At 48.6% G+C, this 27,628-nt stretch overlaps 1 protein-coding gene and 1 long non-coding RNA gene across 2 annotated transcripts; both read left to right on the top strand.

Annotated features, from left to right (window-relative positions):
- The first annotated feature begins 4,485 nt into the window (after positions 1-4,485).
- Positions 4,486-6,350, top strand: LOC123493560 (uncharacterized). Its single transcript, XR_006662090.2, has 3 exons — positions 4,486-4,858; positions 5,779-5,858; positions 5,970-6,350. It is a non-coding gene; the product is annotated as an uncharacterized lncRNA (long non-coding RNA).
- Positions 6,351-13,006: 6,656 nt separating this feature from the next.
- LOC109750379 (expansin-like A1) lies at positions 13,007-14,261 on the top strand. Its single transcript, XM_020309344.4, has 3 exons — positions 13,007-13,184; positions 13,276-13,570; positions 13,720-14,261. The coding sequence occupies exons 1-3, from the start codon at positions 13,049-13,051 to the stop codon at positions 14,102-14,104; spliced, it is 816 nt and encodes a 271-aa protein (XP_020164933.1). The 5' UTR covers positions 13,007-13,048; the 3' UTR covers positions 14,105-14,261.
- The last annotated feature ends 13,367 nt before the right edge of the window (positions 14,262-27,628 follow it).

Raw genomic sequence — 27,628 nt, forward strand, 5'->3', positions numbered from 1 at the left:
GAGGAGACTTACGGCTGCAGATTCACTGCGGAGAATCGCCGCTGTTCTCTGGTCGATTCAGGTTGATGCAGCGGCCAAGATTGACGAAGATGAGGTGCTCTATTACGGCGGCGGCGGCGGAGCTCGAGCGGCAGCAAGGTCGAGAGAGGAGGAAGACGATAGGAAGGGGGAGAATGAGAAAAGACCTGGTCGTGCTTATTTATAAGGGAGGACTGATAAGTGGGCGCGAAAAACGAGGAGGCCGAAAACTTGATTACCCAGCGGCTCCGACGCCTCGATTTTCGGGATGGTTATTAAGATAAAGATCCGTTGGGATATGACAGAATAAAAAAATAAATTTAATGGAAGATGATGTCATGGCGGGTTATCAGGAATCCAGAAGATGACGTCACGGCGGGTCATAACTTTTGCACAGACAGAAGCCAGAAGTTTTCTTCTTAAGGTATTGAAGATCGACATGAACCAGTTCAAATCAATCTGGGGCCTAATGTTGGGGATATAACTACTGGCGTAACCCGCCCAGGAGGGGCCGGGTTACGTTATGGTAATTCATCATATGAAGCCCAATATCAAAGCTTGAAGATGGCGGTTCAATAAAGGGCCTAAAGCCCGTAGTGATAAACTGCCGTAATGGCGTGACTTGTGTTGTAAGGCAAGATTAACTAGTTACCGAGCCGGATACTGTTTATAAGCCAGCCGGGACTCTGTAGGCCGCGGGGCGTCAGCCCGTGTATATAAGGGGATGACCCGCCGGCGGCTTAAGAGAGATAACATCAAATCGGTAGCCAGGCATAGCGGATTCGCTCCCTGGTCATCGAAACCCTAGTAATTCCACCTCAACTGGAATAGGCTTTTACCTTCACCGTAAGGGGCCGAACCAGTATAACCCTCGTATCCTTTGTCCCGCTTTAACCCATTTAAGCTTCCTAGTTGCGTTGGCTCCACGACTAAGTCCTTTCACAAGGGCATCTGCCGTGACTATTCCACGACACCCGGCCTCCCCCCTGATGGCCCTTCCGGCTTCTTCGACTGGTGGAGGGCAACGACGGCCGTCGTGCCAGCCTGCCTCCGCAAAGGGACGAACTCCATCATCATCCTCAACTCTTGGGCACTTTGGAAGCATCGCAACGCAGCTCTCTTCGACAATGCTGCACCCTCCTACAACAAGCTTATCGAGGACATACAACAGGAGGCGAAACTCTGGGCAAGAGCAGGCGCCAAAGGGCTCGACAGGATCATTCTTGTAACATAACATGTCAACTTTGAGGCTGAGCATCCTCCCTCACTGCTCAACTAGCGCCTAAGCCCGACATCTCATGTGTACGACGCCTATGACGCTCACCCCTGTACTCTCTCCCAACCTATCAATGGAATGATATGCAACTTGCGTATTCGGGATAATGCAAATGAAATTTGTTGGATGACGGACGAAACTAGTCGTTGGTCTTCCGGGATTCACTGAACGAGCTAAACAAAAAACCTAAAACGCAATACTGTAATGAGCATAAGCACACTTGAGACACGTATGAACTGAGCTGAGCACAGTTGGTGACTCGGTGCGCCATTAACAACATCTACGACCGGACTGGGCAAACCGCGGACACGACTGCGGACAGCGTCAGCCCGGTCCACAAATGTTCGCATTTGTAACCTTACTTTTGAAACTCATATCCATATCCATGCAAACACATGCACACTGAGCATCACACACAAACAATGAGTACCGGACACGACTACAAATTATTCTTACATAAAAATAAGTAGTCCAAATATATTTTTTTCTTCGAAAAGGGGACATGGCTCCGGCCTCTGCATCAGAACGATGCATACGGTCATATTATTAAAAATAATCAAAAAGATCCACAAAGGTCTTCCGCTTTGAAAAGCAGAAAAGCTCACAAAGAGCAAAATTTAAAATTTGTTCATAATGCATAATTGAAACATAAAAAGCGTGGTTCAATGATTTCCAGCATGGATCTACATATACTCCACAAGATCATTGATAAGTTGCATGTGCGCATGTTTTTTCTCGAATACACACGAGTGTGCGTATCATTCATTATAGAAGTTGGATGTGCGCATGTTGATCGCGAAGTTGTCGATGCATATCAGTTTAAAGTTATCATTATCCTTCTCCATGGCAGTCATTATGCGCAAGAACAAAGCTTGCTCAGCTGGAAGCGACGCGACGTCGAAAGAAACCTTCATGATATGTTGGGTCCAATGTGAAGTAGTCCGTGTACAAGTCGTGCGTCAGCGATCCTATCACGGGGAATAACTACTCTCTGGCCCTTTATCGAACCCTTGAAGTTCAATACGTGTTCCTCTTCCTTCTCAATTACTTTTTTGATGCTCATTATCATCATCATTTCAGCATCTTCATCGTCCAATCCAACGATTAGATGAACTCTTTGTATATGAATTCGCCAAGGTCTGTGTTTCCATAGCCATCATCCGATGATGAATCCATCGGTGACCTACAAATGATCAAAAGAATAAAAAAACTGTTCGGGTATTTCATCAAACACATAGAGGGCAAGGTGTATGTCCAGAGGAGTTGGACGTACCGGGGTGCCATTCGATGGCTGCACGGTCAGAGGCGTTGTGGGTTGGGGTCTCCGGTGCAAGTGTTGTGGGTTAGGAACGGTGGCGAAGCATGACGACATAGCTACAGTGGCGACTATGCGGACGAGGCATGAAAGAGGAGAGAAAGGGGATATATGGGATAAGAAGATGGTCATTTTCAAGCGATTTGGCGCGGGCCCTTGCTGCAAGTCCTACGTAGTGGAGCATCCGGACATCCTCATATCCGCCTCATATATGAGCTTTGTATGAGAGTGTCGGTTATTCTAAACGTTGAGACATGTTTGTCCGGTTCGATTGGACAATTTTTTTCTATCCGGTCAGTGGCCCGTTAGGCCGCTCGTTCGTCTGAAATGAATATGAAACATCTGGTTGTAGGTGCTCTAACATTAGCAACTCACCAGTGCAACTACAACCATCTACTCCTCACGGTATGATAACGATGGCCATTGGAGCTTGTAGTGTACTGTCCAAAATGTATGTATGTGGTGCTGACCGGTGAAGCCAGCCAAGATTCTCTCGGAGTGCACTGTATGTCTGTCCGCCGCAACCAACCAGGAGCAGCGCCGTCGCCCCGCGTAAATTACCCATTTTAGGAAAACGGTGGCCAAATTTCAGGCACAGGGGTGACGCAAACGAGCAAAACGTGCACGTCCTTGAACTCCATGTAGTATGTCTCCATCCACACACTAATCGCATAAATGTTGGAACAGCTTGTCTAGTTACTTAGGCCTAAAGTTTTAGTCGGGTGGATGCAAATCAAACCATTTTGATCTTGATCAACGCGTGTTCATTCCAAACTGTGCGTATTATGGACAGTGCAAAGATTAATTAATGTGTAACGAAAGCAACAGGATGACGCTTAATTGAATCGAAGTTGTGAGCAATTTTGCAGCGGCCTGAAAATTAGGTGCGTGCTAAATTAAGCCCTATACCTTGCGTGCACCATCAAGCGATAAATCAAATTGGCGTAGTGCGATCGATCAGTGCGGTGCTAATTCTATCAATAACCCAGATGGTCTACCCGGCTTCCCTAGGCATCTGTGCGTGCAATCGACATGGGTATTTTTCTTTTCAGATTTTCTTTAGAAAGCTTTCGAGTTTAGCTGGTACGGCAAAGTGGTGGTGTTGTTCTAGTAGTGTAGGAATAATATCTCCCCTCTCTTTCCGCAAAGTTCTTGTGTAGGCCGAGCTCCGGGGTACCCACTATCTTGTCCTTTGGTTTGCGTTGTGATCTGTGCTGCAAGGAACATCACGAGCACACCCTCGGTCGGCGGCAGCTCCATTAGCAGGAGTTCAGATGCCTATGTGAATAGTAATTCAGTGCAGGTATAGGTCTGCACACAAGTCACAGAGGTCTACCTTTTCTGGCACTCTCCGCCTCGTGGCCGATGCCTGACGCTGGTCAGCCTGCGGTCCAACTGACACGCATGGGACAAAACCACTTGACACGCTTTTTCCTCCATCCCACCTCCTGCACACCATTGACCCATGCGAGAGAGAAGAGTGGTTTTTTTTTTCTGATACAGAGATATGCTGTGAGAAGAGTGGTTTTTTTTTTGGCAGAGAGAATCCGCGAGACACAAAGAGAGAGAGGTGTTGTGAGAGAGAAAAGGAAGAGATAGAGAGGTGCTGTGATAGGCGGGAGAGAAGAGAGAGAAGGTATTTGTGACAGTTCAGAGAGAAAAGAAGGAGAGAGAGACGTTGAGGTCCAGAGAGAGAGACCCACTACAACAAAATAGCCATGTAGAGATGTTTCCAATTCGACGCTTTTGTGTACGTCTCATTACTAAAATCCACTTGGTGCATATGGACGTTTTTTGAGACGCACAACACATCGTCCCTTGATATTCCGATTAACAAAATCTGGGTGGTTCCGTATATTTTGTTCAACCACCATCGCCCACTAAAAATAACCCACCATCGGCCATACATCGTGCGATATGGGCTAAGAAGATAACTACCGTGAAAAAAGAGATCGATCTCTCACCTCTAAACCTAGCGCCGCCATGCCACGCCGCCTCCTTTGCCAAGCTCCTCTCCTTCCTACACCGGACTCGCCATCCTAGGTCCACCGCCATGCGCTCGCCGGCCGCCAGCAGCAGCCCCGGGGACGCTGTCCTCCTGGTGGCGGCCCAGCCCCAGTACGGCCGTCCTGCAGGCGGCGGCCCAGCCTCAGGAACACGGTGATTTGGAGGCCATGAGGGATCCTGCGATCGAGCGCACAAGGCCTGGTCACTGGATCTTTAGCAACAGCTTGGCCAGTTCATCGTAGGTGAGTCGATCTACTTTTTCTTTTCAGCTGTTCTATCAATTCATTCAAAGTAAAAAATTGGAGCCTCTCCCTTCATGCGTAATTAATTGTGGAGGAGAATCTGACACTGCACGTACTTCAGATTATCTATATTAAGATTAGGACAACACTACTTTGTCTTTTTCCGAACTCATTTTTTACTAATTATACCACTGGTTCAATTTAATGTCGATCTTACACATAGCTTTCTTCATTGTTTTCTCCAAGATTACGGACACTCACGTATGCAGGTGTTTGACAAACAACCTCTGAAAATACCCTGATAATACAAGATGGTCAGTGTTCTTTACGAACCTTTCTTTTTCATGCGGTTAATAATTAAAGCTCGTGTATCAACTATCAAAGCACCTCATTCCCACCATAAATGAAAATGAGAATTTTGCGCCCATGTTCTAATATTTTCTGGAATAAGCATGCCTTCTACTATCATACATGTAGTTTCTCATCTGCAGAAACTTTTCTCATGTTATCTGATAAAGAGCGCTCCCTGGATGGATATATTATCATGTTTGGTAAGATTTAATCATATATGCTTATGTGAAACGTCTGGGTCACGTGCCTTGCACTATGTCTGGAGCAGCTAAATGGTGTGATGCTCACTTATGTAGATTTTGTATTAGACTGAAGATTATTAAGGTGAACTACCATGAGAATTTAGTCTTTTAATGGTAAACTATCATCCTATGTAGAGCTAGTATTAAGGCTTAGATATTATTGGTGTCAACAACCATGAGAACTCAGTCCCTGTATGTTAAACTGCTGTTATTTCTGTACATATACTTCTTTGTAAATTGTTGTTATTTTTTCTTACAAATATACTTCATGCATTCTCACCTTAGCGAATCCATCAATTACATCAAGATTTATCTCTCTTTTTACAGTATGTCTCTACACTTCATATGGTTACATGACATCTACCAAACTAGATTGAACTTCTGCAGTGCATGTTTACCTCGATGTGGTATGTAAATATCGCTCTTCTCTATTCTTATGGTTGTCTATTCAGTGAAGTAAAACTTACTACTAGAAGTTCCAATGAATTTATTTATATCTCATTTGCCTTTCTTTGCAGAAAAAACATCTATGTACGAATTTTAAAGGCAGCAACCACAAGGATAAACTAGAGAGGCAGAGAAAACAAGGATCTATTGTTCCACTATCAACATGTAGATACTACAAGTCATATATGTATCAACTAGTTTGTGAGACATGTAATTATTTTATAGACGATGTGTACAATTGACTTTGTAAACTACTACTGGCTCCCTCTCTCAGTTATGCTGTAATACAACATTATTATTTTGTGCGATGACATACAATTTTTTAATATATTCTGATATGTAGATGAGAGTCAAATTATTTGGTATTAGCAAGTAATTTCATTAACCGCAATTGAACAATAATTTTTTATACAATATAAATAGGATATATCATATATGCAGTTGCATCTAGTATGAATTTTTCAATGCCCCTAGGGGCATAAGGATGCTCTCTAAACGTCTCATACCATGTAGACACGCTTTGTAAGGACGCTCTGAAAATGCCTCATTTCCATGTAGACGCGCTTCCTATGCGCCTCAACTGTCTTTGAGACGGTGCGTGAGGAGACGCTCATGGGACGCTTCAGTGAGCGACTCTAAAATCTGCTAGAGATGATTTAATGCGCCTTTAGCACCTACATTGAGTGTCTCTACATGGCATTTTTGTTGTAGTGACCCCGGCGGCTTGCTCGGCCGCCCCAGCGCCAACCATGCCGGCCCCATCTCCACCCTGCATCGCTGGGATTCGCGCTGACACCTCGGTGCCGTGCTCTCCCGTCTCCAGGGCCAGCTCGTCCACCGGGTTCTCCGGCACGCGCTCGGAGCCCTCTGAGCGAGTTTCACTCTCTGCTCAGAGCTCGGACCTCGATGCATCGCCGCGCTCCACTCCTCTACCCGGCGGTCCACGACCGTCCTACGCCGACGTGACACGGGGCCAGCTCTTCCCCGGTCCTTGCGATGCTTCCGCATCGCTGGATAGGTATGGCTCGGCGGGCAGTTCCTCAGATTCCTCTTCCATGCCGGCCCTCGGCGAGGGGGCACCGCTCGATCCTGGTGGCTGGACCATGGTCCGCGGTCGTAAGTCAAGAGCTTATCCCGCGGCTCCCTTGCCTGCCGGGATTCCAATGCCGCTCATCCCGCCGAAACCCCGCATTTCTGTATGCAAGCCTCCCCCCTCCAGCAAGACGCTCCTCCATAATCTGCCTGTAGACGCTTGTTGCTTCAAGTGCCTTTCTCCTCACCATTTTATCGCTAACTGCAAGAACCCAGTTCGTTGCCATCACTGCCGCCAAGCTGGACACATAGCTAAGGAGTGTCGTGCCCACAAGCTCCCGCAAAAGGCATTCCTCCCACCCTCCATACCTCGCCGCAAACCACCCCCTCCCAGTGACCGCTCTCCATTGCTCAAGAGGTTGCCGGCCAAGGCACGACTGGGACCCCTGTCAACAGCTGCTCCGTCGCCGGTTCATAAGCGCCTCTCCTTTTCGGACCCTGAGCCGTCCCCACCCAGCCGATTGCTCCCCCATATACTGTCTGCTAATGCTTGTTGCTTCAAGTGCCTCTCTCCTCTCCATTTCATCGCTAGCTGCAAGAACCCCGTTCGCTGTCATCGCTGCTGACAAGCTGGACACATAGCTAAGGAGTGTCATGCCCATGAAATCCCTCAAAAGGCACCCCGCCCACCCGCCATACCACGCTGCAAGCCACCCCCTCCCAGCGACCGCTCCCCGCTGCTCAAGCTGCCGGCCAAGGCACGGCTTGGACCCTTGTCGACAACTGCACCACTGCCGGTCCATATGCGCCTCTCCTTCCCGTACCTAGGGGAGAAGGTTCAGATACTGGACCGTCTCGTCTTCCCCAGCAGCCCCCGAGCACGTTCGTCTTGCTCCGTCGCTGCGGAAGTCTCAACCACCCCTCCTCTCAGCCCTAACGGTGACCGGACGGTTGCGCAGACGGCACGCGCGCCTCGCCTGGCCTGCAGCTCGACGCCGTTGGTTTCGGTCCCCCATGCAAGCGGTGCCCATGCTCCTTGTGATCAAATCGCAGCTGAGCCTGGGTTAGCATGTTACGCTTTGCCTGCCAACGCTGATGCTGCCACTTTCGAGGTTGCCGAGCCCATGATTGAGCGAGAGCCTGTGGTGTTGGCTGCGGCAAGGCCAGCTTCCTCTGTTGGATGCATGCTCACGGACCTGCCACCCGTTGTCATGGCTGTTCCCGCTTCGCCGCTGGGGCCTTCCTCTGATCCCGTTGAGAGCCTCGAGACTTTGACTCTTAACGTGGCAGCCATCATGGAGCAGAGTGCCACTGCCAAGTCTGGCCCGCCTGTGACCTCCTCTCCGGCCGCCCCGCTTCTGGCAACAATACAGTACCAGCCCATTGGAACCCCCTCACCCATTCAGCAGTTCATGGGCCTGGTTGGAGAGCCTATCTCGCCTGGACTACTTAGGGGCCCAACTTTCAAGCCCATCGCGACTCCACGGCACAAAGTTGTTCCTGTGGAGGCGGATGCAGTGAGACGCAGCCGCCGCCTTGCCAATCGCCCACCGGAGTTGCAGGGGTCATCTCTCACGCTGGCGAAGAAACTGGTCAGCCGCCGCCTCGGGGTTGCGCTCGACGAGCCCGACTCTGACCCCGCCGACCTGCTAGCGCGCTACGCGAGGTATTTCCAGACTCCCCTCAGCGCTGCCCAGATTCAGGCTCTCATCGAGCTCGCATCCAATGCCTGCGGTGGAAAGAGGGCTGCTCGTGCCGCGACCACTCGAGCTCGTGTGGTATCTTTGTATTTATACTACTGTGCGTCGTGTTTGTTTCCAATGAATTGCTGCAATTTGCTAGTCTGGAATGTCAGGGGTCTCAATTCGGTTGCTAGAAGAGCTGCTGTTCGTGCGGTTGTTAGGCATAATGCTGTCAGTATGATTTGCTTGCAAGAAACGAAGATGTCAACCTTTGATTCCAGTCTGGTCTCTGAAATCTGTGGTCCTAGGTTCACTGGATTTGCTTTCTCCCCCTCTGAAGGTGCTAGTGGAGGTTTGCTTGTTGCATGGACGGATGACTTGTCTGTTAGCTCCACCCAGTGCTCTAAATCCTTCATCTCTGCTAAATGTACAAATGTTGCAACTGGGGTCTCTTGGCATCTCATTAACGTGTATGGTCCTCAGGCTCATGTGGACAAGATAGCATTCCTTGCTGAACTGCAAGTGATGTGCCTGAACTCGGCTGATGCACTTGTTATTTTGGGTGATTTTAATTTGATTGCTTCTGCTGCTGATAAGAACAATAGCAACATCCATAGGGGATTGCTCAATGCCTTTAGAAACTTCATTAATGTGCTTGAGCTAAAGGATATGTATCTTCATGGCCGTAGGTATACTTGGAGTAATGAGCAGTTCAATACTACTTTGGTAAAATTAGACAGGGTTCTTTACAATCAGCAATGGAACTCTGCTTTCCCCAGTGCTATACTCCAAGGTCTATCCTCTGCTGCCTCGGACCACTGCCCTTTGCTACTCATTTGCAATTCTGACATGAAGCCCCAGAGACGTTTCAGGTTTCAGAATGTTTGGACCAAGCTTGATGGCTTTACGGAGACTGTTAATTCTGCTTGGGATAATGCTGTGACATCCACTGACCCCTTTCAGAACTTGCACAACAAGCTCACCCTTACTGCTAAGAAGCTCAATTCATGGTCCTCCTCTATCTTCTCGGATATAAAGCTCAGAACGCTCATTATTAACGAGATAATATATCAGTTGGATGTTGCTAGAGATTCCAGAACCCTCTCCTGGGAAGAGCACACTTTTAGGGGAAAGTTGAAGATGATGCTACTTGGGCTGGCCGCTCTGGACAGATGTATTTGGAGGCAGAAATCTAGGTATTTAGGGTTAAGAGAAGGCGATTGCAACACCCAGTTTTTTCGCATGAAAGCAACATCCAGAAGGAGGAAGAATATTATTCCTAGTCTGTGCGTTGATGGTGTTTACATTGCTGATCAAACTAAGAAGGAGGAATGTATCTGGTCTCATTTCAACAGTCTGCTTGGTACCTACCAACCGAGATCTGCTGCCTTGAACTTCAATGCTCTAGGTTTTCAGCCTTGCGACCTTTCTCACCTGGACAACAACTTTACTGAGAAGGAAATAAAGAGTGCTATTTTTGATCTTCACCCAGAAAAAGCTCCCGAGCCTGATGGATTTACTGGGCACTTCTTTCGAAGTTGCTGGGACACCGTGAAGCCGGATCTATTGGCCGCTTTCTCCCACTTCCAGAACCTCAACTCGCAAAAATTGTTCCTTCTTAACAGTGCCATCATCACTCTATTGCCCAAGCATGCTGGTGCTAGCAGACCACAAGACTTTAGGCCTATAAGCCTTATACATTTCTTTGCCAAGCTCGTTGCCAAGATTCTTGCGACTAGGTTGCAACCTCAGATGGATAAGCTTGTTTCCCAATGCCAAAATGCTTTCATAAAGGGTTGAAGCATCCATGACAACTTCGTGTATGTGCAATCCATGGCAAAGGTGCTCAGACAAAAAAAAATTCCATCGATTATGTTCAAGTTGGATCTGGCCAAGGCTTTCGATTCTGTGTCTTGGGAGTTCCTTCTCAGCCTACTGGAATTTAGAGGGTTTGGGCCGAAGTGGAGGGAGTGGATTTCTGCTCTTTTCCTTACCTCCTCTACCAAGGTCTTGGTTAATTGGGCACTTACCGATCAGATTCTGCATCGCAAGGGACTTAGACAAGGGGACCCCCTATCCCCCCTTCTTTTTGTCTTGGTGGTTGATTGTCTTGGTAGATTGATGAATACAGCACAAGCTCATGGTGTCCTAGCCCCGCTTGGTACACAGACTATTAGACACCGGGCTTCCATTTATGCCGATGATGTGATTATCTTCAGCAAACCGCTACTCTCTGAGATTAATGCCGTCTCTCAAATTCTGAACCTCTTTGGCAATGCCACTGGTCTGAAGACTAATATGGTTAAGAGCAAAATCATTCCCATCCAATGCGAGCACATCGACCTCTCGGACATTCAGACTGCACTGGGATGTCAGCTTGGTAGTTTCCCTTGTACTTACCTTGGGATGCCATTGTCTGATAGGAGGCTCAAATGGCAAGATCTGCAGCTTCTCATTGAAAAAATTATGAAGAAAATCGCTGGGTGGAAGGCTCGATGGATTTCTACTCCTGGGCGTGTCACTCTTGTAAGATTTGTGCTCTCTGCCATGCCCATCTTCCAGTTGCTGGCAGTGGAACAACCCAAATGGGTTATCAAGCAGATTGATAAATTGCGAAGGGCTTTCTTATGGGCTGGTTCAGACTCGGTCAGTGGAGGCAAATGTTTAGTGAAGTGGTCTCTGGTTTGCTCTCCCCTGGAACTTGGTGGTCTGGGAATTCATGACTTATACAGACAAAGCAAGGCTTTGAAAGTGAGATGGCTTTGGCAGAATGCTTCCTGTCCTGACAAACCTTGGCATGGGCTACCCCTACCTATCGACAAGGAGACCAAGAATCTTTTCTGTGCATCTACGTCCTGGGAGATCGGCAGCGGCACTGGCATATCTTGGCATGATCACTGGCTTGATGGGATCTCCCCTTCCTTGGCTTACCCCAAACTTTTCAAACATAGTAAAAGGAGGAACATCACTCTTTCTCAGGGTATAAACAACAGATTTTGGGTCACCTTGATTAAGCCAAACCCATGCTTTGAAGTGATTGCTGAGTATTTGGACTTTTGGCATCGTGCTGACCAGGTGGTGCTCTCCCAAGCCGACGACAAAATCATTTGGAAATGGACCTCCAACAAGATTTACACTGCTAATTCTGCATACCATTGCCAGTTCATTGGCCGGATTTACACCCCTCTCTCACAACTTATTTGGAAGATCAAGATACCACAAAAGGTGAAGTTCTTTGTGTGGCTCGCCATTCAAGGTAAATGCCTAACTGCAGATAACCTCGCAAAAAGAAATTGGCCACACAACCCTGTGTGTCCACTATGCTGCATTGGTTTGGAGTCTGCTATTCACCTTTTTGGAACTTGCCCGTTCACTGCTGCTGTATGGGGTTTCTTTCTGACCAAATTCAGATATCGATTTGACCTCCGACCAAGCTATGATACTAACTCTTTGATCCAATGGTGGCTTCACACTCTGGACAATATTCCTTTGCATCGACAGAAAGAATTCTCATCTCTTTGCATGATCATCTGGTGGCAGGTTTGGAAAGAGAGAAATAACATAATTTTCAATGGCAAAGACACCGACTTCATGGGAACCTGTAACTTGATAACTGACGAGTTGCACACTTGGTTTCGGGCTGGTGTCAAAGGCGTACAGTGGCTGGCACAGTAGCCTAGTTTTTTTCCTTTTTTTTTTCTCTTTTCTACATATGTAAAGTTCCTGGTTGAGGGTGCCAACAACTCTGGTACACCTTGCTCTCATGTATTTCCCGGATGGATTATTCCTCTTAATGAATGAAAAACAACATCTGGCTGTATTTCGTCAAAAAAAAAACCCAGAGATGTTGTACATGCGTGGGGCATTGTAATGGAAGATGAAAGTGACACGACTGGCGTCTCACATGCACCGCTGCCTTTGCCGATTAAAAAAAAGAAACAGAACAGTGCATCCTGCAACTTGCCCACGCAGACATCGTTTTGAGTCACGGGCTGACAGCATGCCCCAGACAGGACAGCCATGTGAAACGTATTAAACATTGATTACCCTGACGCAGCACATATCTCCATGCATCTGCGCCCAGTCTGAACGGTCGCGATAGAAGGCACCGTGGAGCTCGTCCTACAAAAAAATGGACTCCTCCTTTCCCCGTCCCTTTGATTTGCTTACCCTCGACGGAGGGCGTGTGGAACGTATTTTTGACGGGTAACGGGTCTTCCAAGATCCGTCTGGTTTAGGTTTTGATGGACCCATCTAGATTCGTCCACCTTTTGTGGTCCTCAGAGTTTCTACAATTAAAAAAAAAGTCAGTTAACAAGATCACCGAGGTTGTAGTTGTAGTGTGTGAACCGTTGTAGGTCGTGGTGTATATAAGCCGTCGTGAGGCACAAGGACGGATCCACCACTCCTCCGCCCGCAACAAAATAAAAGAAAAGATGACCGTCTCTCGCTGCCCCATCCTTCTGCTCCCGCTCCTCTTCCTCTGCACCCTCCCGCCGCTCGCCTCCGCCTGCGACCGCTGCGTGCACCGCACCAGAGCCGCCTACTACGCCTCCTCTCTCACCCTCGCCGGTACGATTCCTACATCTGGATACACATGCTTTGTTTCTACCTATACATGGCACATGCATGATTCTGACTGTTCGATTGTGGTGTCTTGCAGCCGGCTCCTGCCGGTACGGCGCGGCGGCCGCGTCCCTCAACGGCGACCTGCTCGCCGGGGCGGGCCCGGCCCTGTACAGACAAGGCGTCGGCTGCGGCGCGTGCTTCCAGGTGCGCTGCAAGGACGAGGAGCTCTGCGCTACCGCCGGCGTGAAGGTCGTCGTCACCGACCGCGCCAGCACCAAGACGAACGACACCGACCTCGTGCTGAGCAGCCCGGCGTTCGCCGCCATGGCCCGCCCCGGCATGGCTGGGCGGCTCTCCAAGCTCGGCGCCGTCGACGTCGAGTACAAGAGGTAATAACAAACAGAGGTAATAACAAACAAAAACAGCGCCCGCCGAGCATGCCTGCCGTCATAAATACATACACGATTCCATTTGTCTCGGAGCATCGAGGTTGGGAACAGCTAGGCTCACGATTGTCAACGCTGCCGCGTATGTGCAGGGTGCCGTGCGTGTACGAGGGCAAGAACCTCTCGGTGCGGGTGGAGGATCGGAGCCGCGCGCCCGGCGAGCTGGCCATCACGATCCTCTACCAGGGCGGACAGACCGACATCGTCCAAGTCGACCTCGCGCAGGTCGGTTCATCGTCGAGCTGGACATCCCTGACACGCGACCACGGGTCGGCGTGGAGCACGAGCCTGGCGCCGCCGGGGCCGCTGCAGCTCAGGGCGGTGGTGACCGGCGGGTACGACGGGAAGTGGGTCTCGACCGATCGGGAGGTCCTGCCGCGCCAGTGGCGCGCCGGCGAGGTCTACGACACCGGCGTCCAGATCACCGACATCGCCCAAGAAGACTGCTTCCCCTGCGACACGCAGGAGTGGAAGTGAAGGGTGACGGTGGACAAACGTGCATGAGCTGCAGCTGAGGTGTGAGACACTACTATGTATCAACATAAAATGATAATAAGTAGATGACGACGGCGAGGCCGTGGCCTGAACCGCCAGACGTATAAAATACAACAAAATCCGGTGACCTTGTTGCTTATCCAAGAAGTGATATACAGTATGTAGCAGCAACCAAGAAGTGATAATGAGCAGCTGACGACGGCGGCGAGGCTGTGGCCTCAAGCCTTGCACGAAATACTACTACGACGTTAACCTCAAGCATTGTTTCTTAACGAAACTATGGTCACGCCGCAGGATTTTTTTTTTTAGGGAAACATCTTACTTTATATTTAAACAAAGTCTGTGATCTCGTCTGCTAATACACTGAGGATACAATCAGAGGGCGAAAGCCTCCAGACCAGAGAAACACCATCTCCTACAGCTACCTTAGCCAAAGTATGAGCCACTCGATTTGCTGTTCGCCTTCGCCAAGTGACTTTACACCCCGTCCAGCCCCGCATGAGTTCTTTGAAATCTTCCACGATTGGTCCCATCGCTGACAGGTTTCGAGGAGCAGAGTTAATCATGCTGACAGCTTCCCTATAGTCCATCTCCACATGAATCCGCTGGATGCCAAGCTCACGTCCGAACTCCAGGGTCTTTCGGCACGCCAACAACTCGACGATCTCTGGCCTCGACTGGTTGGGGAAGAGCTGGGTCAGGGCACCCCGGAAGGCACCTGTGTGATCCCTGACCACCACCCCACCGCCGGCATTCCCCATGACAGCTGAGGCCGCGCCATCCACATTTACCTTGAACCAATCGACCTCCGGCAGGTTCCATTTTTTCTTGTGGAGGCTTAACAACGGCGCGAGCTTTCTTCGTCACCGCTTCTGCCCATTCGTCCATGAATGTTGACACCGTGCTTGCAACATCCAAAGGGTTTTTGATACGTACCCCATCCCGCGCCTCGTTTCTTGCTAGCCAAAGACCATAGAGACCCTGCATAATCATCTCTTTCTCCTCCTCACGAGCTTCTCCCATCCAGTTCCAAAGCCACCTACCAATGGCCTGGTTTGAGTCGACACCCTCCGGAGGATATGAAGCCTGGATGCTGCGTTTGTCTGCCAAGTCCGCCCAGAACTGTCGCGAGTGAGGACAGCTCCAGAAGCGGTGCAACAGCGTCTCCTCCCTGCCGCAAGCACAACAAAAGACGCCCGGTTTGATTCTTCTGCGCAGCAGTTCGGACCCAGTGGCCATCCCGTTGCGCATGATTCTCCACGAGTGAACCTTAACCTTGTTGGGCACATGAGCGCTCCACATGGCCATCCAGTTCCTATGAGAGTTAACTGAAGAAGACGACCCCGGACGTCCGGAATTGGCCCTTCTCAAGTTCATCGCCAAGTGATACGCCGACCGGACTGAGTAGACTCCATCCTTGGTATAGTTCCAGGCAAGGTAGTCGTCCACCCCCTGACCACCAACCGGAATTTGCTTTATATCCGCAGCATCGTCCGGAGTAAACATCTCATCAACCTTAGCTTCATTCCATGAGTTTCCTTCCTCCGATAGCAAGTCAGCGACCCGTGTCGATCCGGGAACGAAAGTCTGGCCCAGTGGCCGAAGACTAGTTCTACGAGGTATCCAATTGTCGTGATGAAATAAGCACATTGGCACCGTCCCCAGTCCGCCACACCGCTCCTTCCCGCAGCAGATCCCGGCCGTGAAGGATGCTCCTGAAGGTGAAGGACCCATTGGCTGGGCATGTGCCACTCATAATCAACGAGTCTTTGAAATATCTAGCTCGTAAAACCCTAGCACATAGGGATTCCGGGACTTTCAAGATCCTCCAGGCTTGCTTACCGAGGAGGGCCTGGTTGAAAGCCTCATAATTTTTGAACCCCATGCCTCCCTCTCGCTTTGACAGACACATTTTATCCCAGGCCACCCAGTGCACCTTATTCTCACCATGAGCTGAACCCCACCAAAAGTTAGAAGAGATAGAAGTCCGGTTCTGGCACATTTTCTTGGATAGTTGGAAACAGCTCACAGTGAACGTCGGTGTCGCTTGTAACCCGGATTTGGCTAGCACTTCCTTCGCAGCCTTAGAGAGACCCTGTCCTTTCCAACCAAGCACCTTGCCCTTTGAGCTCTCCCTGACATATCTACAGGTGCCATCTTTGGATCTGCCCACCGCCGTCGGTAGGCCCAGGTACTTCTCGCTGAGGGCTTCAGAGTTGATGCCAATCACTCCCTTCAGCACGTTTTTGTTTTCCTCCGTACAGCCCTTCCCGAAGAAAATCGAGGACTGTCGGTGTCAAAACCGGCGGATCTCGCGTAGGGGGTCCCGAACTGTGCGTCTTAGGTTGATGGTAACAGGAGACAGGGGACACGATGTTTACCCAGGTTCGGGCCCTCTCTATGGAGGTAATACCCTACTTCATGCTTGATTGATCTTGATGAATATGAGTATTTCAAGAGATCTACCACGAGATCGCAATGGCTAAACCCTAGAAGTCTAGCCTGTATGATTATGATTGTCCTCTCTACGGACTAAGCCCTCTGGTTTATATAGACACCGGAGGAGACTAGGGTTGTACAAAGTCGGTTACAGAGAAAGGAATCTTTATATTTGGACACCAAGCTTGCCTTCCACGCCAAGGAGAGTCCCATCCGAACACGGGAGAGAGTCTTCGGTCTTTGTATCTTCACAGCCCATCAGTCCGGCCCAAGTCCAATAGGCCAAATGCCCGAGGACTGATACGTCTCATCTATAATTTATGAAGTATTCATGCTGTTATATCACATATCTTGGATGTTTAATGGGCTTTATTACACACTTTTATATGATTTTTGGGACTAACCTATTAACCTAGAGCCCAGTGCCAGTTTCTGTTTTCTCCTTGTTAGAGTATCGCAAAAAAGGAAAACCAAAGGGAGTCCAATTGACGTGCAACTTGACGGAGACCATTTTTGGACCAGAAGAAGCCCACGGAGTACCGGAAGTAGGCCAGAAGAGTCCCGGGCTGCCCACGAGGGTGGGGGCGCGCCCACCCCCCCGGGGCGCGCCCCTGCCTCATGGACAGCCCGGAAACCCCCCTGACGTGAAATCAACGCCAACACCTCTCATATATACCAAAACTTCCAGAAAGAAACCTAGATCGGAAGTTCCGCCGCCGCAAGCCTCTGTAGCCATGAGAAATCAATCTAGGCCCTCTCTGGCACCCTACCGGAGGGGGCCATCATCACCGGTGGCCATCGAGGAGGATCCCGGAGGGGCCATCATCACCATGAAGGCCAAGGACGAGAGGGGGGAGGCCATGGAGGAAGAAGCACAAGGGGGAGAACCTCTCCTCCTCTCTCTTGTTGGCACCGAAGTGCCATCGAGAGGGGAATCATCACCGCAGTGATCATCTTCATCAACATCATGCCCTAGAGGCAATAATAAAATGGTTATTATTCTATTTCCTTGTTCATGATAATTGTCTATTGTTCATGCTATAATTGTATTAACTGGAAACCGTAATACATGTGTGAATACATAGACCACAACATGTCCCTAGTAAGCCTCTAGTTGACTAGCTCGTTGATCAATAGATGGTTATGGTTTCCTGACCATGGACATTGGATGTCATTGATAACGAGATCACATCATTAGGAGAATGATGTGATGGACAAGACCCAATCCTAAGCATAGCACAAGATCGTGTAGTTCGTTTGCTAAGAGCTTTTCTAATGTCAAGTATCGTTTCCTTAGACCATGATATTGTGCAACTCTCGGATACCGTAGGAATGCTTTGGGTGTACCAAACATCACAACGTAACTGGGTGGCTATAAAGGTGCACTACATGTATCTCCGAAAGTGTCTGTTGGGTTGGCACGAATCGAGACTGGGATTTGTCACTCCGTATGACGGAGAGGTATCTCTGGGCCCACTCGGTAATGCATCATCATAATGAGCTCAATGTGACTAAGGAGTTAGTCACGGGATCATGCGTTACGGAACGAGTAAAGAGACTTGCCGGTAACGAGATTGAACAAGGTATAGGGATACCGACGATCGAATCTCGGGCAAGTAACATACCGATAGACAAAGGGAATTGTATACGGGATTGATTGAATCCCCGACATCGTGGTTCATCCGATGAGATCATCGTGGAACATGTGGGAGCCAATATGGGTATCCAGATCCCGCTATTGGTTATTGGCCGGAGAGGTGTCTCGGTCATGTCTGCATGGTTCCCGAACCCGTAGGGTCTACACACTTAAGGTTCGGTGACACTAGAGTTGTTATGGGAAATAGTATGTGGTTACCGAAGGTTGTTCGGAGTCCCGGATGAGATCCCGGACATGACGAGGAGCTCCAGAATGGTCCGGAGGTGAAGATCGGTATATTGGACGAAGGGTACTGGAGTCCGGAATTGTTCCGGGGGTACCAGGCTATGGCCAGCATGTCCGAAAGGGGTTTCGGAGGCCCCGGCAAGCGTTGGGGGGCCTTATGGGCCAAGGGGAAGGGGTAAACCAGCCCACTAAGGGGCTGTGCGCCCCTCCCAACCCCTCTCACGTAACCAGGAGAGGTGGGGGCGCCACCCCTAGGGCAGCCGCCCCTCCCGGCTTGGGGGCAAGTTTCCTAGGGGGTGGGGGCGCCCAAACCCATCTAGGGTTTCCTCTGGCCGCCGCCTCCTCTAGATCCATCTAGAGGGGCCGGCCCCCTCTCCCCTTCCCCCTATATATAGTGAGGGGGTGGGAGGGCAGCCGCACCCCTTGCCTGGCGCAACCCTCTCCTCCTCCAACTCCTCCTCCTCCTTCGTAGTGCTTAGCGAAGCTCTGCCGGAGAACCACGAGCTCCATCGCCACCACGCCGTCGTGCTGCTGGAGTTCTCCCTCAACTTCTCCTCTCCCCTTGCTGGATCAAGAAGGAGGAGATGTCCCCGGGCTGTACATGTGTTGAACGCGGAGGCGCCGTCCGTTCGGCGCTAGATCGGATCTTCCGCGATTTGAATCGCCGCGAGTACGACTCCATCAACCGCGTTCTTGTAATGCTTCCGCTTAGTGATCTTCAAGGGTATGAAGATGCACTCCCTCTCTCTCATTGCTAGCATCTCCTAGATTGATCTTGGTGACACGTATGAAAATTTTGAATTATTGCTACGTTCCCCAACAGTGGCATCATGAGCTAGGTCTATGCGTAGATTCTATGCACGAGTAGAACACAAAGTAGTTGTGGGCGATGATTTGTTCAATTTGCTTGCCGTTACTAGTCTTATCTTGATTCGGCGGCATTGTGGGATGAAGCGGCCCGGACCGACCTTACACGTACTCTTACGTGAGACAGGTTCCACCGACTGACATGCACTTGATGCATAAGGTGGCTAGCGGGTGTCTGTCTCTCCCACTTTAGTCGGATCGGATTCGATGAAGAGGGTCCTTATGAAGGGTAAATAGCAATTGGCATATCACCGTTGTGGCTTTTGCGTAGGTAAGAAACGTTTTTGCTAGAAACCCATAGCAGCCACGTAAAACATGCAACAACAATTAGAGGACGTCTAACTTGTTTTTGCAGGGTATGTTATGTGATGTGATATGGCCAAAAGGATGTGATGAATTATATATATGTGATGTATGAGACTGATCATGTTCTTGTAATAGGAATCACGACTTGCATGTCGATGAGTATGACAACCGGCAGGAGCCATAGGAGTTGTCTTAATTTATTGTATGACCTGCGTGTCAATGAAAAACGCCATGTAATTACTTTACTTTATTGCTAACCGTTAGCCATAGTAGTAGAAGTAATAGTTGGCGAGACAACTTCATGAAGACACGATGATGGAGATCATGGTGATGGAGATCATGGTGTCATGCCGATGACGAAGGTGATCATGCCGCGCCTCGAAGATGGAGATCAAAGGCGCAAGATGATATTGGCCATATCATGTCACTTTATGATTTGCATGTGATGTTTGTCATGTTTACATCTTATTTGCTTAGAACGACGGTAGCATAAATAAGATGATCCCTCACTAAAATTTCAAGAGATGTGTTCCCCCTAACTGTGCACTGTTGCGAAGGTTCGTTGTTTCGAAGCACCACGTGATGATCGGGTGTGATAGATTCTAACGTTCGCATACAACTGGTGTAAGCCAGATTTACACATGCGAAACACTTAGGTTGACTTGACGAGCCTAGCATGTACAGACATGGCCTCGGAACACAAGAGACCGAAAGGTCGAACATGAGTCGTATAGTAGATACGATCAACATGGAGATGTTCACCGTTGATGACTAGTCCGTCTCACGTGATGATCGGACACGGTCTAGTCGATTCGGATCATGTATCACTTAGATGACTAGAGGGATGTCTATCTAAGTGGGAGTTCATTAAATAATCAGATGAACTTAATTATCATGAACATAGTCAAAAGGTCTTTGCAAATTATGTCATAGCTTACGCTTTGGTTCTAATGTTTAAGATATGTTCCTAGAGAAAATTTAGTTGAAAGTTGATAGTAGAAATTATGCGGACTGGGTCCGTAAGCTAAGGATTATCCTCATTGCTGCGCAGAAGGCTTATGTCATTAATGCACCGCTCGGTGTGTGAACCTCGAGCGTCGTCTATGGATGTTGAGAACATCTGACATACATGTTTTGATGACTACGTGATAGTTCAGTGCGTAATGCTAACGGTTTAGAATTGAGGCGCCAAAGACGTTTTTGAAATGTTGCAGAACATATGAGATGTTCCAAAGACTGAAATTGGGATTTCAGTCTGGTGCCCACGTCAAGAGGTATGAGACCTCTGACAAGTTTCTTAAGCCTGCAAACTAAGGGAGAAAAGCTCAATCGTTGAGCATGTGCTCAGATTGTCTGAGTACTACAATCGCTTGAATCGAGTGGGAGTTAATCTTCCAGATGAGATAGTGATGGTTCTCCATAGTCACTGCCACCAAGCTATTAGAGCTTCATGATGAACTATAACATATCAGGGATAGACATGATGATCCTTGAGCAACTCGCGATGTTTGACACCGCGAGAGTAGAAATCAAGTAGGAGCATCAATTGTTGATGGTTAGTAAAACCACTAGTTTCAAGAAGGGCAAGGGAAAGAAGGGATACTTCATGAAACGGCAAATCAGTTGCTGCTCTAGTGAAGAAACCCAAGGTTGAACCCAAACCCGAGACTAAGTGCTTCTGTAATGAGGGGAACGGCCACTGAAGCAGAACTACCATAGATACTTGGTAGATGAGAAGGCAGGCAAGGTCGACAGAAGTATATTGGATATACATTATATGAATGTGTACGTTACTAGTACTCCTAGTAGCACTAGGGTATTAGATACCGGTTCGGTTGCTAAGTGTTGGTAACTTGAAATAAAAGGCTACGGAATAAACGAAGACTAGCTAAAGGTGAGATGACGATATGTGTTGGAAGTGTTTCCAAGGTTGATGTGATCAAGCATCGCATGCTCCCTCTACCATCGAGATTGGTGTTAAACCTAAATAATTGTTATTTGGTGTTTGCGTTGAGCATAGACATGATTGGATTATGTTTATCGCAATACGGTTATTCATTTAAGGAGAATAATGGTTACTCTGTCTATTTGAATAATACCTTCAATGGTCTTGCACCTAAAATGAATGATTTATTGAATCTCGATCGTAGTGATACACATGTTCATGCCAAAAGATATAAGATAGTAATGATAGTACCACATACTTGTGGCACTGCCACTTGAGTCATATTGGTATAAAATGCATGAAGAAGCTCCATGTTGATGGATCTTTGGACTCACTCGTTTTTGAAAAGATTGAGACATGCGAACCATGTCTATTGGTATATATGCATGAAGAAACTCCATACAGATGGATCGTTTGGACTCACTTGATTTTGAATCACTTGAGACATGCAAATCATACCACATGGGCAAGATGACTGAAAGGCCTCGTTTTCAGTGAGATGAAACAAGAGAGCAACTTGTTGGAAGTAATACATTTGATGTGTGCAATCCAATGAGTGCCGAGGCACGCAGTGGATGTCATTATGTTCTTACTTCACAGATGATTTGAGTAGATGCTGAGTATATTTACTTGATGAAACACAAGTCTGAATTATTGAAAGGTTCAAGTAATTTCAGAGTGAAGTTGAAGATCGTCGTGACAAGAGGATAAAATGTCTATGATATGATCATAGAGATGAATATCTGAGTTACGAGTTTGGCACACGATTGAGACATTGTGGAAATTGTTTCACAACTAATACCGCCTGGAACACCATAGTGTGATGGTGTGTCCGAACATCATAACTGCACCCTATTGGATATGGTGCATACCATGATGTCTCTTATCAAATTACCACTATCGTTTATGGGTTAGGCATTAGAGACAACTGCATTCACTTTAAATAGGGCACCACGCAATTCCGTTGAGACGACACCGTATGAACTATGGTTTAGAGAAACCTAAGTTGTCGTTTCTTAAAAGTTTGGGGCTGCGACGCTTATGTGAAAAAGTTTCAGGCTGATAAGCTCGAACCCAAAACGGATAAATGCATCTTCATAGAATACCCAAAACTGTTGGGTATACCACCTATTTCAGATCCGGAAGCAAAAGTGATTGTTTCTAGAAATGGGTCCTTTTTCTCGAGGAAAAGTTTCTCTCGAAAGAATTGAGTGGGAGGATGGTGAAGACTTGATGAGGTTATTGAACCATGACTTCAACTAGTGTGTAGCAGGGCACAGGGAGTTGTTCCTGTGGCACCTACACCAATTGAAGTGGAAGCTTATGATAGTGATCATGAAACTTCGGATCAAGTCACTACCAAACCTCGTAGGTCGACAAGGATGCGTACTACTTCAGAGTGGTACATAATCCTGTCTTGGAAGTCATGTTGCTAGACAACAATGAACCTACGAGCTATGGAGAAGCGATGGTGGGCCTGGATTCCGACGAATGGCTCGAGGCCATAAAATCCGAGAGAGGATCCATGTATAAAAACAAAGTATAGACTTTGGAAGAACTACTTGATGGTCGTAAGGCTGTTGGGTGCAGATGGATTTTAAATGGAAGACGGACAATGATGGTAAGTGTCACCATTAAGAAAGCTCGACTTGTCGTTAAGATGTTTTCCGACAAGTTCAAGGAGTTGACTACGATGAGACTTTCTCACTCGTGGCGATGCTAAGAGTCTGTTGGAATTATATTAGCAGTTACTGCATTATTTATGAAATCTTGCAGATGAGATGTCAAAACATTGTTTCCTCGACGATTTTCTTGAGGAAAGTGTTGGGGAACGTAGCAATAATTCAAAATTTTCCTACGTGTCACCAAGATCAATCTAGGAGACGCTAGCAACGAGAGAGAGGGAGTGCATCTTCATACCCTTGAAGATCGCTAAGCGGAAGCGTTCAAGAGAACGGGGTTGATGGAGTCGTACTCGTCGTGATCCAGCAGCACGACGGCGTGGTGGTGGAAGTAGCGGGATTCCAACAGGGCTTCGCCAAGCGCTGCGGGACAAGGGAGATGTGTCACAGGAGGGAGAGGGAGGCGCCAGGGCTTGGGGTGCTGCTCCCATGCGCCTCCCCACTATATATAGGGGTGGAGGGGGCTGGTTTCTTGCCCTCCAAGTCCATTGGGGCGTTGGCAAAGGTGGGGTAAAGAAATCCCATCATTTCCCTTCCCCACCGATTGTTATCCCCCTTTTTTAGGGATCTTGATCTTATCCCTTCGGGATATGATCTTATTCCTTCTAAGGTGGGATCTTGGTGCGCCTTGACCAGGGGTGTGGGGCCTTGCCCCCACTACCCACGTTCATGTGGGTCCCCCATTGCAGGCGGGCCCCACTTCGGAACCTTCTAGAACCTTCCCGGTACAATACCGAAAAATCCCGAACATTTTCCGGTGGCCAAAATAGGACTTCCCATATATAAATCTTTACCTCCGGACCATTCCGCAACTCCTCGTGACGTCCGGGATCTCATCCGGGACTCCGAACAACTTTCGGTTAACCGCATACTAATATCTCTACAACTCTAGCGTCACCGAACCTTAAGTGTGTAGACCCTACGGGTTCGGGAGACATGCAGACATGACCGAGACGACTCTCCGGTCAATAACCAACAGCGGGATCTGGATACCCATGTTGGCTCCCACATGTTCCACGATGATCTCATCAGATGAACCACGATGTCGATGATTCAATCAATCCCGTATACAATTCCCTTTGTCAATCGGTACGTTACTTGCCCGAAATTCGATCGTCGGTATCCCAATACCTCGTTCAATCTCGTTACCGGCAAGTCACTTTTACTCGTTCCGTAACACATCATCCCGTGATCAACTCTTTGGTCACATTGAGCTCATTATGATGATGTCCTACCGAGTGGGCCCAGAGATACCTCTCCATCACACGGAGTGACAAATCCCAGTCTCGATTCGTGCCAACCCAACAGACACTTTCGGAGATACCCGTAGTGTGCCTTTATAGCCACCCAGTTACGCTGTGACGTTTGGCACACCCAAAGCATTCCTACGGTATCTGGGAGTTGCACAATCTCATGGTCTAAGGAAATGATACTTGACATTAGAAAAGCTTTAGCAGACGAACTACACGATCTTGTGCTATGCTTAGGATTGGGTCTTGTCCATCACATCATTCTCCTAATGATGTGATCCCGTTATCAATGACATCCAATGTCCATGGTCAGGAAACCATAACCATCTATTGATCAACGAGCTAGTCAACTAGAGGCTTACTAGGGACATGTTGTGGTCTATGTATTCACACATGTATTACGGTTTCCAGTTAATACAATTATAGCATGAACAATAGACAATTATCATGAACAAGGAAATACAATAATAACCATTGGAAATATGCCCTAGATGGTTATGGTTTCCTGACCATGGACATTGGATGTCATTGATAACGAGATCACATCATTAGGAGAATGATGTGATGGACAAGACCCAATCCTAAGCATAGCACAAGATCGTGTAGTTCGTTTGCTAAGAGCTTTTCTAATTCCAAGTATCGTTTCCTTAGACCATGAGATTGTGCAACTCCCGGATATCGTAGGAATGCTCTGGGTGTACCAAACGTCACAACGTAACTGGGTGGCTATAAGGGTGCACTACAGGTATCTCCGAAAGTGTCTATTGGGTTGGCACGAATCGAGACTAGGATTTGTCACTCCGTATGACGGAGAGGTATCTCTGGGCCCACTCGGTAATGCATCATCATAATGAGCTCAATGTGACTAAGGAGTTAGTCACGGGATCATGCGTTACGGAACGAGTAAAGAGACTTGCCGGTAACGAGATTGAACAAGGTATAGGGATACCGATGATCGAATCTCGGGCAAGTAACATACCGATAGACAAAGGGAATTGTATACGGGATTGATTGAATCCCCGACATCGTGGTTCATCCGATGAGATCGTCGTGGAACATGTGGGAGCCAATATGGGTATCGAGATCCCGCTATTGGTTAATTGCCGGAGAGGTGTCTCGGTCATGTCTGCATGGTTCCCGAACCCGTAGGGTCTACACACTTAAGGTTCGGTGACGCTAGAGTTGTTATGGGAAATAGTATGTGGTTACCGAAGATTGTTCGGAGTCCCGGATGAGATCCCAGACATGACGAGGAGCTCCGGAATGGTCCGGAGGTGAAGATCGATATATTGGACGAAGGGTATTGGAGTCCGGAATTGTTCCGGGGGTACCAGGGTATGGCCAACATGTCCGAAAGGGGTTTCGGAGGCCCCGGCAAGCGTTGGGGGGCCTTATGGGCCAAGGGGAAGGGGCAAACCAGCCCACTAAGGGGCTGTGCGCCCCTCCCAACCCCTCTCACGTAACCAGGAGAGGTGGGGGCGCCACCCCTAGGGCAGCCGCCCCTCCCGGCTGGGGGGGAGGCAAGTTTCCTAGGGGGTGGGGGCGCCCAAACCCATCTAGGGTTTCCCCTGGCCGCCGCCTCCTCCTCTAGATCCATCTAGAGGGGCCGGCCCCCTCTCCCCTTCCCCCTATATATAGTGAGGGGGTGGGAGGCCAGCCGCACCCCTTTCCTGGCACAGCCCTCTCCTCCTCCAACTCCTCCTCCTCCTCCGTAGTGCTTAGCGAAGCTCTGCCGGAGAACCACGAGCTCCATCGCCACCACGCTGTCGTGCTGCTGGAGTTCTCCCTCAACTTCTCCTCTCCCCTCGCTGGATCATGAAGGAGGAGACGTCCCCGGGCTGTTCGTGTGTCGAACGCGGAGGCGCCGTCCGTTCGGCGCTAGATCGGATCTTCCGCGATTTGAATCGCCGCGAGTACGACTCCATCAACCGCGTTCTTGTAACACTTCCGCTTAGCGATCTTCAAGGGTATGAAGATGCACTCCCTCTCTCTCGTTGCTAGCATCTCCTAGATTGATCTTGGTGACACGTAGGAAATTTTGAATTATTGCTACGTTACCCGACATCTGGCACCCTGCCGGAGGGGGCCATCATCACCGGTGGCCATGGAGGAGGATCCCGGAGGGGCCATCATCACCATGAAGGCCAAGGACCAGAGGGGAGAGGCCATGGAGGAAGAAGCACAAGGGGGAGAACCTCTCCTCCTCTCTCTTATTGGCACCGAAGTGCCATCGAGAGGGGAATCATCGCCGCGGTGATCATCTTCATCAACATCACCATCATCATCACCACCCTCATCTCTTTTACGCGGTCCACTCTCCCGCACCCCGCTGTAATCCCTACTTGAACATGGTGCTTTATGCCAGATATTATGATCCAATAATGTGTTGCCATCTTATGATGTTTTGAGTAGATATCTTTTGTCCTTGGGTTGATTGATGATCTAGATTGGTACGAGTTGTATGTTTTATTATTGGTGCTGTCCTATGGTGCCCTCCGTGTCGCGCAAGGCATGAGGGATTCCCACTGTAGGGTGTTGCAATACGTTCATGATTCGCTTATAGTGGGTTGCTTGAGTGACAGAAGCATAAACCCGAGTAAGGGGGTTGTTGCGTATGGGATAAAGGGGACTTGATGCTTTAATGCTATGGTTGGGTTTTACCTTAATGATCTTTAGTAGTTGCGGATGCTTGCTAGAGTTCCAATCATAAGTGCATATGATCCAAGTAGAGAAAGTATGTTATCTTATGCCTCTCCCTCATATGAAATTGCAATGACGACTATCGGTCTTGTTAAGAATTGTCTAGGACAATTCCGCACACCGATCCACCATTATTCCACACTCGCTATTTATAATATTTAGTATTATATTCTAACTTTGTGATAACAGCACCTACTTTTATGTTTTAGCTCTCCGATTTCATACAAAGTTATCCTCTTCATACCCACAACGTAGTTTTATTTCTCGTTGCTAGTTGGAAGCAAACGTTCGGTGCACGTAGAGTCGTATCAGTGGCAGATAGGGCTTGAGAGAATATTGATCTTACCTTTAGCTCCTTGTGGGTTCGACACTCCATACTTATCACTTCCACCTTTGGGAATTGCTATGATGATTCCCTGCACTTGGGGATTATCA

The sequence above is a fragment of the Aegilops tauschii genome, chromosome 4 (assembly GCF_002575655.3).
Source record: "Aegilops tauschii subsp. strangulata cultivar AL8/78 chromosome 4, Aet v6.0, whole genome shotgun sequence".
NCBI classification, from domain to species: Eukaryota; Viridiplantae; Streptophyta; class Magnoliopsida; order Poales; family Poaceae; genus Aegilops; species Aegilops tauschii.

Bases quoted from the DNA above. Each gene is read 5' to 3' on its own strand.
- LOC109750379 (XM_020309344.4), top strand. From the start codon at position 13,049: ATGACCGTCTCTCGCTGCCCCATCCTTCTGCTCCCGCTCCTCTTCCTC. The intron at 13,185-13,275 runs GTACGATTCCTA...GGTGTCTTGCAG, and splicing joins CTCCTCTCTCACCCTCGCCG to CCGGCTCCTGCCGGTACGGC. The intron at 13,571-13,719 runs GTAATAACAAAC...GCGTATGTGCAG, and splicing joins GTCGACGTCGAGTACAAGAG to GGTGCCGTGCGTGTACGAGG.